This window comes from Ptychodera flava, chromosome 21 (genome assembly GCF_041260155.1).
Source record: "Ptychodera flava strain L36383 chromosome 21, AS_Pfla_20210202, whole genome shotgun sequence".
NCBI lineage: Eukaryota > Metazoa > Hemichordata > Enteropneusta > Ptychoderidae > Ptychodera > Ptychodera flava.
Window position 1 is genome coordinate 4706398 of NC_091948.1, and position 15044 is coordinate 4721441.

General features: G+C 38.4%; 1 protein-coding gene across 1 annotated transcript; it reads right to left on the minus strand.

Moving 5' to 3' along the window:
- Positions 1–1583: 1583 nt before the first annotated feature.
- On the minus strand, positions 1584–15044 carry LOC139121172 (peroxisomal multifunctional enzyme type 2-like). The gene is made up of 10 exons (XM_070685853.1): positions 14801–15044; positions 11935–12039; positions 10767–10885; positions 10184–10262; positions 9752–9909; positions 8295–8418; positions 7491–7597; positions 6352–6594; positions 4558–4644; positions 1584–2432 (listed from the first exon to the last, which is right to left on the minus strand). Exons 1-10 carry the CDS (start codon positions 14835–14837, stop codon positions 2373–2375), a joined length of 1119 nt encoding a protein of 372 aa, XP_070541954.1. The 5' UTR covers positions 14838–15044; the 3' UTR covers positions 1584–2372.

The window sequence follows — 15044 nt, forward strand, 5'->3', positions numbered from 1 at the left end:
TTTGCAAGGGAATAGTTCATTCTTTGTCGAATTGTCACTACATGTAGAAGTTTCACAATTGCTCCACTAATAATTGACACAAATTCTGTCCATCCCTCAGTTTGTCTGTCTGTCTGTTTATATTTACTTATTTGCTTGTTTGTTGCTATTTTATTCTCCATTCATCTGAATGTTGCCTGTTTGTAATTCATGTCTGTAATCTGTGGATTCTCCTGAAGGCAAAGCTGAGAACACATACCTAGTGATATTAAGTTAAGAATATCTTAATGATGATCACAGACACTGACACCAAGTCTTCTGTGAACATGCATGCCATGCAGCTTGGTAAACTAGTCACAGAGCCACCAAAATTGCATGGAATAACTTGCTAGTAAGTGTATGGACAACCTGCTCAGGAACACATTGTCTGACTGTTGAATTGCAATGATAGTACCATATAATAGTACCCTGTTATGACAAACTATCCAGAAATCATTCCACATGTTGATTTGCATTCCAATTTCATACGAATTATCAGGGTGACTGAAGATTAGTTGACACATCTTTGGTTGCCAACTTAAAGGGATGTTCTTAGGAGCTCTAGATAATAAGTAATGGTATGAACTCCCCAGGTTACTAACAATTAAAACAAAATTTCCTTGTGTCCACTAATCTTCAGTCTTGCTGAATTATCTCAGTAAAGTAGGGCTCGAAATTAATTTTTTCCCATGGCAGTCCACTTGGGCTACCATTTTCTGAAGTTGGTAGCCCAGTGACGGTGGCTGGTAGCCCATGCATACAATGTATGCACACCTTTAATACTAAAGGAAACAGGTATAATGGACGATAGTGATACTCAAAAGTTTGATGACCTATTGACAACCTGTTTCATTCTCAGAGTTGCATGCAACTTTTGATAGCCGTCATGACAACAACACGACCTTCTCAGCACTGAGACATACTGTGGCAGGGCTAAAAATAGACCATGGCCTTTTCTGTAGGGAGGAGGCATAATTTCCATTTAATTGTCATTGATACATTATGATCAAAATGCAACGAAAATGAGTTTTCATTGGCCGTCATTTCCTGTGCCTGTCATTCAAGTACATGTACGTCAGTTCAGATATTGAAACTTTCTTGCAAAGTTCCACCGCACAGCCGGTCGTCTTCGTACTTTACAGAACAAAGTCATAGTATGGGCTGTGTCCAGCTTGGGTTTGACTGCATTTAGCTCGTCCGAAAGTGACGACTGAATTTCAGGTCCCAGGCTAGGCTTTGGTAGTCCATGTGGGCTACGATTTCATGGATTTTGGTAGCCCCAGGGAAAAGTTGGTAGTCTGTGGACGCGGGACTACCGCTAATTTCGAGCCCTGGTAAAGGTACATTACATTTAATAGCCACTGAATCATGAGTGTCTCTAGATGCTATCTTTGGAAGCTTTTGCCCATTGGTTAGGGCCAAGTTGACAGTGGAACACCATTAAGTATTGAACATTGTCGAGAAATGTAGTATATAGTATTCACACACTAAATTCTCACCTCGCTTCATCTGATGATAACTGGTTTGATTAATCCATAAAAAGGTTCAGACCAAGCAAAAGAAACTTTTTCAATAGAGATTTATAGAATACTTTATTACATAGATTGAATCATTCTACACTTTATCATTTAAAGCTCAGCAGAATTTCCATACAATAGATAGAATCATTTTAAACTTCGTAATTTGCAGCATTATAACATTGTCATACCATAGATTTTACATACTCATGAGCCATGAATCCACAGCTAAAGTGCACGGCTATTGTTGGGGTCACTCTGAGGTCACACAGACAATGATATGTAGCCTAATCCCTAGACGAAGTATTTTCGCCTTCAAAGAATTTTGGCCTTTGCCCATACTCCGCCAAAGTGCGTGGTCTCTGAAGGCATAAATACTTCATCCAGGGATTAGGCTAAAAGATACGATGACCCCCAATTTAAATAATTGACTATCTCCCCTCCAGAACACTGCATATTCACAGTGGATATATATAAACATATAAAATTACAGGATTCAGAGTTTTCACAAACTCAATATACATTTGAATAATATTTTGTCCATTATTCCACACCTTGGAGAAGCACTCTATTACCAGGTATTCACATGCTAGCCCATCTAATTTAATCCCCTATTGGCATTGTCCCACAACATTTTCCATGGTTTGTTTGAAAGGGACTTAGCTTTGGTGTCAATGAGAAAAGGACATGTCTGAATTCACACTATTAAACAGATGCTGCACATTCCTGTAGTTTTCCTGTAAAATTAATATTTTTTTCATATTTTAATATCAATCCAGGAATTATTGGCGTCTTTTACTGTATTGTAGTTGTAACTCTGTTTGTTGTGTTCTTCTGCTACTCCAGTGCTAGGTCAATGTACGCCCCTGTTATGACAGTTTCACCATTCTCTGCCACCTGCAATGTTGTGTAAGTTATGAAAAGATTACAATGGTAGTTGGTTATTAAAAACAAAATAATTTACAAATGATTAATATTGTGTATACTTTGCCTGGTGTGTTATATGTGTGTGTGTGTGGAGGCCTGCACACTAGCATGCATGTCAGAGTCTATCTGACCTCTTGAACCAAATATGTTCAGTCAGCTTAGAAACAAATTAAAACGCCTAGCAAAACATCACTTATACTGTCCTCTTTAACCCTTTTCCTGCCAAGTCGGTGAAAATCCGCTTGAAATTCGGTGTAGCCAGAATCTAAGCACTGGTGACCGTTATTCTCCCAACCCGGTGGAAATCGGGCCCTTTTTGGGTACCCCCTTTCCTGCCAAGTCGACGGCACTACGTTTTGCTATCCCCTGTGCGTTTAGGGGTCATCCGAGGAGAGGTTTTCTGACAAGGAACGCCTTTTCCCCTCGAAATGGGTTCGCAGGGAGTCGATAGACAGGGAAAGGTGCAGAAACCTGTCCGCCAGTCCCCCACACCCGAGGGGGCTGGTTTTTTTTACCGCTTTTTAGCGGACTTGGCAGGATAGCATGGTGACGTTTTCTGGCGGAGTTGGACGTACTTGGCTGCCTGGCACTATACAGATTGCTGCCGAACTTGACCAACTCGGCAATGCTAATCTAGAAGGCTACCTCTTGCAAACGACTTGGCAGATATGCCGATGGTGCGAGACGAAAGTCACTTATTCAGTTGTGCGTGACTGAAAATGAGAACGTATTTTTGACGGGACGGCTCGACTTGTTCCTCCCATGGAACGGATATGAACGACTCGGAAATACCATTACAAACTGGTGTCCAACGTACTAAGCTGGGCTTCAGCTCTGCAAGTTCAAGCCAGGCAACGTCCTTCACTGCCTTGGCCGTGCCATTCAATGGACGTAGCTTTGGATTTTTTATTTAGTCCATCGTCCGAAGTATTGGCTCTGGTTTGCAGGCAAACGTATCCTCTTGCCGACGCATTGGTAACTACGTACGCTGTTTGCGTACAGAGAATTCAAAAGGGCACATAAGGTCAATGCGTAGTCAGGCTACGGGGATACCGTCTGCATTTAGCAGGGACTGCTTTTGTTATGCAAACCAGCTAGCAGTACAATATGGCTGCCAGGCATGTGGACACGTCGATGGCTAGAACAATGGAAGCATATTGCGTTGCACCCGTGCATCGCAAAAGTGAACTGAAGACTTGGGTGTAGTGACTGGTTATCACTGGTTAGCTGCAGCCCAAGCCATGTCGGTACAAACCCGTACCTGACTGAGGACCACTCGATTAAGTCAGTAATGAACGGTAACACTCGTAAGCCAACTCCCAACTGAGCTGGCTAAAGTACGTTGAGCTGTGCTTCAATGGCTCAGCCATGTCGTTAATACAACGGCAAAAACGTAGTTTTTGTGCTACACTGCCAAGTCCTTTAAGGTACGTATTCAATTGACCCTACCCTGGGGAAACAGGACAGGTTTGACGGTGCTTCTGCACCCTAGCACGACCCTCAGGGTCTCTGACTAACAGACGAGTGAGGTGATGTTTGTGCCTAGCGGACGTGCGTAATACTGAAGGAGTTTATTTCCGAAAAAATAAACATGAAACGGCAATAAAATGACGCACTCCCAGGGGCAAACAAAGCCGGTGACCTCAATTTTTTTCTGCAGCAACCCTTGAGCTCCTTCCTCTGTCTACGGGCATGTAGAAATTATCGAAGTCTAACACGTATAAGTACGGCTAAAACTACCCTGAAAATGGGCGATTTCTGCCAAAATGCCTGGCAGGATAACATGCAGGAGAGCCAATCTTTTGCAGGCACATATTATGGGGCGGTTTTCTACTGACTTGGGAGGATAACGGACAAGGGCGCTCGGCAGGAAAAGGGCTTTAATGAAGATACCAAAATATGCAATGATAACTGTCGATGCAAATGTAACCAGGTGCACAGCAGCACTAGTATGCAAAATAAAGTAAGACCTATTTTAACTTTTTAAAAGAACTATAGCTGCAAATTTTCTTTGCTATTTTGCTGTACACATTATTTTTTCAGGGTCTCCTGGTCGAGGTGTCCAGACTCTTTGAAAACACAACAGAATACATACCTTGCATTGTATATGAATCCGGTTTCCTTCTTTCCACATCTCTGTCCGTACGGTCTGTCCTGGAATCACTGGTCTGCTAAATCTGACCTACGGTGTTCAGAGGAGTATAGAAAAGTAAGAAAAAAATTGCTCATCATTCAAGGCTGACTCAGAACTCCTGGCAAGATCCTTCTAATTCAAGTTTACATCTCTTACATTTTTTAAAAATATAAATGGCTCTACTTAACCCTCTTGTTTAATCCTAGTGTTATCAACAAAGAAACCGGACCTCCAGACAGGGACAGTGGAAGGGAAACAGCCATATTCCTGATGTAAAAATTTCAAGATTGAAATTACAGATTGAAATTATTTTAGAGTGCATCTAAGGGACAGTTTTTTATTTTAGTTCTAACAATATTGATTTTCATTTTTATTTTAAATTTTATTTTTATTGTATTTGAAATAAAATACTTATTTTGATTCTAACAATACTTCACTGGTATACTGCTTGTATGTATTCATTTTAAAGTTTGCAGAGACAACAAATTGTCTTTTTCGTTAAAATCGAAAATTAATCCATCCCTCACACAGTTACCACAGGATAGCAGCAATTTTGAATTTGAAATACAGGTTAATTTCAAGGAATATTTTCTCAAATACCAAAATTTGTTCAGTGACCCCTGACATTGTTATTGATTTTGAAAGAGTATGATTCAACGCTTCCAAAAGGAAAGTTTGAGCAAAGGCTCAAATCTGTCAGTTTCACGGCACATACTACCTTAAATAGGAAAATCGAAACGGCAGGGGGGTGGGGGTGTTAAGGCTTGTGTAAACTTAAATAGGTGTAGCATGTCAAAATACATCCATTTATTAATTAACCATGTCATCCCTACCATACAGAGGAGGACCATGCCATAGCAAGGTGAACCTTGTATGTTTCATGGAAGTCTCACAATTAATCAGTCAGTGGTTTGTTTGTCTGTTTGCTTGTTTAAGTTTTGTTTACTTGGTTGTTTTTGTTTATTCTGTCAATATTTTGACCAATTTTTAGTCTGAAATTGATCCATGGGTTTTTGTTTTTCTAGTTTACTAGTCTTTGTTTACTTGGTTGTTTGGTTATTCTGTTTTCTATTTTTTATTTACTTGTCAACTCTTATTCAGTCAGAGTTCCCTGTGACCTAATATATCTCCCGAGATGCATTCTACCTTAAAGCAAATGCTAAATAAATTGAACTTCAATTATGCATTATATCATTCCATATTACTGTTGACAATTGCATTTTAGTCTGGACAAGAATTCATCTGTTAAGAATAACACTACCTGTTGCAAAAAATATGGTACGTTTGAAAGTTTTTAATGCTTTAATATTTCAAATTAGTTTAAGAATAAGAATAGGAAATGTTAATGGTGTTGTTTTCTAGAACATACATGTACATATAAATGATAATATCATAAAAAATTTCCAGCTGTAGTCCCACTTGACAGGTTTCATTCTGAAAATGTACCCCCTCCCGAACCATCATGGACAAAAGCAATACTACATAATGTACGAGGCGAAGATTAGTACATTATGGAAGAGCAAAATTTGCTTGAGTCCATTATGGGCCCGGTAGGTGTAGATTATTGCTATTACAATTTTAGCAATGCCAGTAAATTTGTAGAGGTAGAAGAAATCTGGGGTCACAATGCTGGAATATGGGATACATAATTCTGGGGGATGATGTCACAAAATTCACTGGTATTGACAAAGCTGTAATATGATATGGGACAAAACACTATCAAGTTGCTGGGCAAGCAGCAAACTATACATTTACCTTCATAGCTTTGAATTTGGTGACATCATTGTCTGCATACTGCATCAAGACATGACGTGCAGCGTGACCAAAGGTGCACAATCCATGCAGAATTGGAATTGGTAGTCCACCTTTAGCTGAAAAACTTGGGTCAATGTGTAACGGGTTGAAGTCCCCACTGAGTCTGTAGAGTGCTGCTTGACTGGTCAAAGTTTCCTCTTCTACGACGTTGTCTGGATTTCGTGACGGTTGGGAGACTGTCGGCTGTGGGAGAAAAGCACAAAGGAATTAATGGAACCTGTGTTGCAAAGTAAACTCCACAACTGAAAATGCCAAACTGAAACCTTGCTGAGGTACAGGTGAGAAATGGCATGAGGGAATTAAAAAAAATAGCATACTAGTGATAACTTGTGGTGTACAAGAAAAATTCAAAGCTTTGGAACTTTGGCTCCATGGATCTAGTGCAAACCCCATTTACAAACAAAACATGAAATTATCTCTGTCATATGACTTGATTTGACTATGGTTTAAACTGTATGTAGTTGTAACAGGCATGAACTGGAAAGGTAAATTTTGAAAAATGTCAGAGCAAATACATTCTACAGCCAAAAAAGATTTCAACAAAGCTGGATATTTGGGATATTATTTATAACACATAATATAAGTAAAATTCTGTTCAATTGCATAGTTTTTCTCTATTTGTTGACCACTTCTGTGTCCCCTGAATGTACTACCGGACGTTAATATGCGCCTCAAAATTGAAAGACTTCAAACTTTTGCTGTAACATTCCGCAGGAAAACTTTCAACCATTCTCACTCAAAATTAGAAATAAAAATCAGGGGTCACTGTCAAATTTTGGTAATAGAGAAACAAATTACCTTACATTTGCCAATATTTGAAATAAAAATGGCTGGATATCCAAGCATTAACTCTATGTGAAGAAATAAAATTTTGGTTTTCACAAAAATAAGATGTCATAAACTTTACCTACTCCAAAAGCTTTAAAGTGAGGGCCCCACAAGTGGTAGAAGAGAAAAGCATTAATTTAAGAGGCCTAATGTCTACCACCGAAGCGCATTCTACCTTAATGCAAGTATCTGGTGGGTAGATGAGATATCTAGATGGTCACTGTCCCAGAATACAAACAATTTATACAAACCTTGACATGTTCAGAAGTCATCCTCCCTCCAAACTTTCCTGCACCAACTTCAAAATAGCCCAGCTGATTGTAAGCTGTCAGTTCATTGCTTTCATTGTATATGTGGACTGCAAAGCAAAATAATTAAACAAGCATTTTGTCAATTTTGGTTGTCTGGGTATGAAAAGGCTTTCATTCAATACTTTGAGTCATGACAATAAAGTGGGATTTATGAAACTATCAGTAATACAGTATACAGCATTTCATTTTATGACCTGATTCAATGACTATCCGAGATATTCATTTAGCCTGAGGTTCCAAATATGGCTTTCTCGGTGGAAATAACTTTTCTCAGCAAGATACAAATTTAGTTGGAAAACAAAATTAAAAGAAAATGAGCAACATTATTCAAAATTGTGAAAATATCTACAAATTTCAATGTAGGCTGCATTTTAGTTATTCTATACATCCATGCAAGAGTTTGGTGTATTGTTAGATCTTATCCCTTCATGTCTAGCATCAGAGACTGATCTTTCTGTGAAACTATTGTAGCAGATCACAGCTGAAATGACAGACCACTTTTCACCGATTTCTAACCAAATTTTGGTTCAGCCTTCTGTTTCCTGAAACAGTTGGACATCTGTACAGGAAAATGGTCCAGGGTGAACCAGTCAACTAAATTTTAAATGGGTATGATTGCGAGTATTTCATAACAGGGTTACACCGGTCACTTAAACCTCTTGTGGCTGAAAGACTGATTTATACATGTATGTTCAATTTTTTTTCCTGAAAAAGTGTTTATTCAAGTATGAAGTATTATCTTACTGTCTGCAATGACAAGTGCACCAGACCGTTTGTCCAGAATGTCAACAATTGTCAGGGTTGATGACAGTTGTCCTGAGGGTGGTAGAGGTTTGTACACTTCAAGATACTGTTCACCATGTAAGATCTACAACACAAAGAATTTTTAAATAAGTGACAGAAAATTGTTGACATGTCATTTTGTTAAATGACAAGGCACAAGAAATAAAATTGTGACATACTCAGTAGAATAAAATATAATTTAAAAAGCTTTTTGTATACCAACGAATGCTTATACATGTGTCATGATGTCGATCCATGAAAACTTCATATAGCACTGGTACATGTATTTCTAGCTTAAGCAGGAATGTTTTCTTGATGCTCATCTTATTTCTTGTAAATAAACTTGAGCTATGAACAGAATACATGTAGCTGTCACAACAGTTTAGTTACAAATATTTAGGGCAAAAATACAACATATCAAATGTGATTTACATACATAAACACCTGTGTTTTCAGTACTAAGACAGTTATTTCTGTTCTATTTCTATTTCAGAACCACGTCTGTATTTATGCAAGTCTTGAAAAGGTGATGGTAAGGCCAAAAAAAATATTTCTGGTCATGAATTTTTTTGCTTCTTTTTTTTTTACTTAAGTCAGTCATATTGTCAACTTTCCATGCAGCTTTGCATACCGTATATCAGTGTTAAACAGTTATTGATTGTGCATTTTAACAAATTTCCCCTTCAATGGCTCTTGAACAGCAACACACTATGTAAAAAGGAGCAGACGTCCATGTTATATCGACCCATTACCGTATATGGATATCTAATATTTTCCCTTGATCCTTTGTATGTTTAGAGTTCTAGCCTATAGCATTCCATGGAACTCTGGTTTGTATCGAGAATGATAGGGGTGCAGGTAAGCTACAGTGACATATGGTGCTGTACTGACTTTTTCAAGTCTACTTACATTTATACACAAAGTTGAGAAAAAAAGATCAAAGCAGGGACTTCAAAGTGACGCGTGTGCTGACCAGAAATAATTCATTTTTTTGTCTTGGCCTAAACTAATGATGTTTTTTTGAGAAGTTTACTGGCTCATCAAATTTTCAGCTCCAATCAGATTGAGCGTTCATCACAATCGGAGGTAGGGAATTCATACATAAGTGTATTATGCCAATTTGCAGTAGCTTTCTCCTTGCTTCTTACAGACTCCCTAGACTAGTGTCAATTAGTATAACAACACACCTTTAAACCGTGCATGCTCAAAGTTGGAAATGATCATGAGACATAGCACCTTCTGGTGGTTGCACCTTGAAACCATAACTTTTATCTGTACTTCATAAAATCTGCCCCTTTATATTTCAGGGTCATATATTGTCCATTGGTATCAAAATGTGATGAAAGCAACATTTCATAAACAGGCAGTGCCACTCTAATGAAAAGCAGACGAAAACAAGAAACTGGTATCGTCCTTACATTTTCTCTGTTTATTTTAAATCCAGGTATCTTGTCACTGAACAGGATCTCACCGGTAACTTGTCCAACAACAGCTGCATAGGTGGGTAGAATGCTAAAATCATCATTGCCTTCATACAAAAACTTCAGATAGTCCGGTTGATTAACTTTCACGCCGACTACGAAGGGGAGAATAGCAAGAACACAATGTTGGAAGATTAATCAAGAACACCAAGAATTCTTATAAGAGACATAATGGTCACAACACTGATTTACATGGTAGCAATGCTTGCTGGAAGTTTAAACAAGAATATTAGCTGGTATGTACAGAGTGTCACCAAGGTCCTTATCCTTATCGTAAAATCTAGAACTCTAACTGAAGGTACTCTCTTATGAACAAAAGACATATATTTTATAGTAAGGGAAATATGAAGATGACAAAATCCCTATTACCTCCCAGGGCATATAATGCAGCATCTCGTTCTGTGTAACTAAAGGGAATTGGTTGTGTTTTGAAACCAACGGCTTTGTCCTGAAAGAAGATGAGAAAGAAGATGAATGCATGTATTATAATTATCATTTGCAGGTACAGTGTATATAAGTAACGTGGAAATTCCAACCTTTCAAGACAGTTGAATGTCAATTCCCCATGACAGTAAAAATGCCATGAGTACATTGCTATATTTAGACGCTCTACTTTTCCTGATCAGTTTGACCTGACAGCAATTTATTGACCCTGCTGGAAAATGGTTGACTTTATACAAAGTGATCTGCTCAGAATTGGCTTGAATAAGTTGACTCCCTCTCTGTGAAGACAGTTGGTGCAACAGGACAACTATACTGATACGTACAGTAACTCACGAAGGCAAAAATGGAGCTCCATGCTTCTGATTTTGATCAGATTATGAGACTCTTCTCCTGCAAGCCTACTAGATCATGAATATGTGGCTTCACTGAGTGAAGTCTGATATTTACAAAACATGGTGTGAAATAGCATCAGGTCCAATATACATGTACGCCCCCACTACATACTTACAAGATCAAACTTCTTGAAATTTCCTGCTGGTGTTCCACCTTGAGATCTAAACTTTGTGGGTTTTGTCCAAAGTGTTCTCTTTGAGACACTGTTATTCCAGACTTGTCTTCTTGTTTCTCCTCCATACAAAATATGAACAATAGTTTTATAACATAACAACAATATTACTTGGATATTAGCTTTTGATTTTTTAAAATTACTTTTGCTTTAATGTCATCTACAGTTTCTTGTCATTCTCCTCAAAGCATGTTGAGATACACAGCATTCAGCTTGTCAGCTCAGCCTGTACACATGTAACCTGCACTGTTATTGTTGACAAGAACTGATCAAAACAAGAATTCACACGTACACAAAGTGCATTACCCTGACATGTAGACGCTGTGTTAGCAAACTAAATAGTGGGAGTTTCAACACACTTTAAGAAGCAAAACAAGAACTTGTGATTGAAATATAAAACAGCTGAAAAAGCTTGGGCTAAGGGAAATTTTTAACTATGCTCTTTCCAAATTATAATAAAAAAAGGATCTCCATGCAAAATTCGGTCATAGAGAACCCAGTATAGGGCTGTTCACAGTTTACGTCACTGTTCTCTCATTAATATACAAAAATAAATATTGTCTGCATTTTTAGATTACGCTTTTGAAAATTACGCATGCAAAAACGACAAAAACACATCTTAGTAGGCGACTGCTAGTGTAACAATGAATACTAGCTAAAAGGCATATTCACGACTCAGAGTACAAGCTGCAAAAACAGCCATGTATGCAACATTGATAAAATTTATCCGCATTTCAAGCTGCGTGTCCGATGTCGCACGCGTACAGCTATATTTAGTAACAAACCTGTAACCGTGAACAGCGCTATTTACAGATACTTGAAATTCAAAATGGCCGCCAACCCTGTGTTAACGTTATGTTTGAAAAATTAAATTTTCAATTTTCTCAAAAACAAGCTGATTTACCCTTTATTCACTCCATGAGTCCCCAGAAGTGTTAGAAGAAAATTATAAAAGTTTGAAAATCCAGTTATCTGTACCTGAGGCACCCATTCTACCTTTAAAAGAGATGAATAAAATGAAAAAGGCAAAATAGAAAGTAAAGGAGAGTCACAATTTTAAGCTCGGATGTAAAAACATAGACCATGGTCATTAATAGTATAACAAACATACCTCCTTCTGGAACTGTATTGTCAAGTTCTTTGTGCCAGTCTCTCGTTACACTTGTAACATGCATTTGCCTGAACCCTTGACTGATGTGGAACCATGTTGCTTTTACTGTAACATGGAAATAACAAACAAGTCAGTTTTCCAAATCATAAATTACAACACTTGTCAAGCATCATCATCAAATTATGTCATTCAAAATCGACAGAACATCGCTCGACACACACATGAAGTGACACAGAACTATCACTTTGAGGTCAAGGACAGGAAAATTCTCAATGTTTAAAATTATAAAAACAAGACAGTAAAAATCCTGTTTATCTCTTTGGAGATTTTGGACAAATCAAACTAACACTGACTGCTAGCAAAGGATAGCTCTTGATATAGTCTACACATTTCTCTACACATATTCTACTGACGTCATGCTGTCACAGCTTAGTGCCATCACAGGTACATGTTCAGAAGTGATACTTTGGACTTTGCTGACAACCTGTGGTTACAAGGGTTAGTAAGGCACTGTTTCTTGAGATTTAAATTGTATAATTTTTCTTATTTGCTCAGCATATTGGAAAGTAAGTGAAGGATTTATGTGAAATTATATCAATCAAAATTTATCAACATTAATTAATTTGAATGCAATTTTCACAATTTTCGGTAGTTCTAAATTTGATTATTTAGAATTGCAATTGTCAATCCCTTTACCTTTGAATATGATGCCAAATTTTATGAGGATATATTTGTAGTAATAGTCATGAAGCTTCCTGCGATTTGCAAGAATTTAAGCAGGACTTCACAGTAAATTGATAGTCTGAAACATGGTGGACCCACAGTCACTTGTGCTTCGATGATAGATATAGTACTGTCTAATGGTTCAATACACGGCGGGAGCCCCTGTAAACTTTGTAATGCTTATAGGGGCCCTCACCCTGTATCAAACCACAAACAACTGTGGATTGCACATATGATGTGTGGAAAAGTATTAGCCAGAGATCCTGAGCCCGTTTCATCAAATTCATGTTCAAACATCATACTTTTTCACATCATACTTTTTCACATTTTCAGCACAAATATGATACCATAGCTGCTTGCAAACTTTGGAATAGGTAGGCCTAATTCAAGAGCCAGTCATGCTGTTTGCCCTAATTGTCCCGCATGCCAGCGTACCAAATTTCACAGGCCACGATTCACATTCTGCAGCTAGAAAGAGATTTGTGTTCACTTCAATTTACATTAAAGGTCATACACAAAGTCAAAAATAAGCTTTGCCAAAAGTTACAACTGATTTTCCCTTATCGATGACTGCATATTCAGACAATTTTCAGCGTGACCTCCCACAGACATGCTATCACCTCTTGGCTTGACATAACACCTACATGCAGGCTGACAGCTTGGGACGATTGTCAACTGGAAAAAAGTATCTAGGTCATGAGTAAAAAATGATGAAGAGGAAGATAAGAGGAAATACAATGTGAGACCATGGATTAGCAATTTGAAGACTCCGAGTCTGTTCGCTTTTCAAACATTAAATTGACAGAAAGTTGAAATTTTTGATAAAGCCACACTAGCATTTCTGAAGGATCATGAAATTTCATCCGTGTCTCCAGGGGAGGGTTACCATTTTTCACACAACTACAAGAAGGCAAAAAGTGGATGATGATAGTATTGATACGCAGGATTTCTTGTTGAGAATGTAAAGATACATCCTGGCTTTAGCCACTCAGATAAACAGATTAGAGCTAAGCATATTACAATATGAAATGTGATCTCTTTTTCATCAAATTACTTGAAACTTTGCATAAAGGTGATTAATAGTAAAAGTTAAAAGCATTCTTTGAAAGTTCAAAGGTTAAATGAGAAATTATATGTCAATTATTTTAGATATTGTGGACTGTGACACACAGGGGGAGGGTCATTGTTTTTTTGCGAATGAAAATCGGGAGGGTCACTTGTATCCTAGCAAACACTTTTGAAGAGCCACTATTTTTCATGCAGTGTCATTTTGAAAAACATCGGCCCCCCCCCCCCCGTAATTTCTGCCCAGTCCCTTACTGTTAGCCAAGGCCCCAACCTGTAGAATTCGTGAACACACGTCGAAGGTCACCACTACATGCATATAGAAGGTGCCGTTGAAGCCCTAAATGGTGATTTATCAGTGTAGATGAATTGATAAAGTAAATTGGAGTGAAAATGCATCTGTTTCTAGCTTAAACTGCAGAACGTGAATTGTGGCCCGTTAAAGTTGGCAGATATATAAGTAGGCAACTGGCACGTAGTACCACAGTGGTTTGGTGGGCTATTCAGCTCTGTCTGGGACTATTCGACCCATAGACGAGTGTACAGAAGCGAAGGGTGTTTCTCGCTTCTGTACACTCGTCTATGGGTCGAATAGTCCCAGAGCTGAATAGCCCACCAAACGACTGTGGTAGTACTCTTTGAATTGGCATTAGTACCCCATTTGTAATGTCACAGTAATAATATGTTAGAATGTGGAGCCTACCGCCTATATAATCACAATGGCTTGTTAATTATCGGTACAATGTGCCCGCTTTGCGACCGGTCAGAACACAATGGGACGGTTGATATGATAACCCGGGCAGCTGGCTCCCGGCGCGGCGGCGGCGGACACATTGTCGCTCAATGCATGGATGTACAAACATTTGTACATCCATGTTCAATGATAGTAAATGTGGTACCTTCATCTGCAGACGAACGTTTTCCGGCGCAAATAACAAAACTGTGCTCATTTTTACATTTTTGGTGAATATCTTATCGAGGCAAGATCACCTTCTTGAACTGGTCAAGCAGTACAATGTACAGTACTGTCTAGTTTTACAATGGGGCGCTCACTGCACGAATAGAGTAAAAAACTTACCGTTGCCACTGCGAACCACCTTTCCGAATAAAACCATTTTCGACGGTTCATCCGTTCATGTCAATACGGAACCAGCAGAAATGAGCCCTAACCTGCGCCTGCCCAAAATACCAAAGTTCAAGCATTCAGTTGTAACCTAGAACTTCTGAGTGCGTGCATACGCATAGATCCAAGATGTGGGTCAAACGTAACGGTGACCTGACATGACATGACAGGGTGTCAGACAAGATAGTATTGGTTGGTA

Excerpts from the sequence above, each read along its gene's own strand:
- LOC139121172 (XM_070685853.1), bottom strand. The coding sequence starts at position 14,837 with ATGGTTTTATTCGGAAAGGTGGTTCGCAGTGGCAACG. Across the intron at positions 8,419-9,751 it reads TTAAAATAAACAGAGAAAAT|ATCTTACATGGTGAACAGTA; the intron begins GTAAGGACGATA and ends TTTGTGTTGTAG. Across the intron at positions 4,645-6,351 it reads CCAAATTCAAAGCTATGAAG|GTCAGATTTAGCAGACCAGT; the intron begins GTAAATGTATAG and ends TGAACACCGTAG.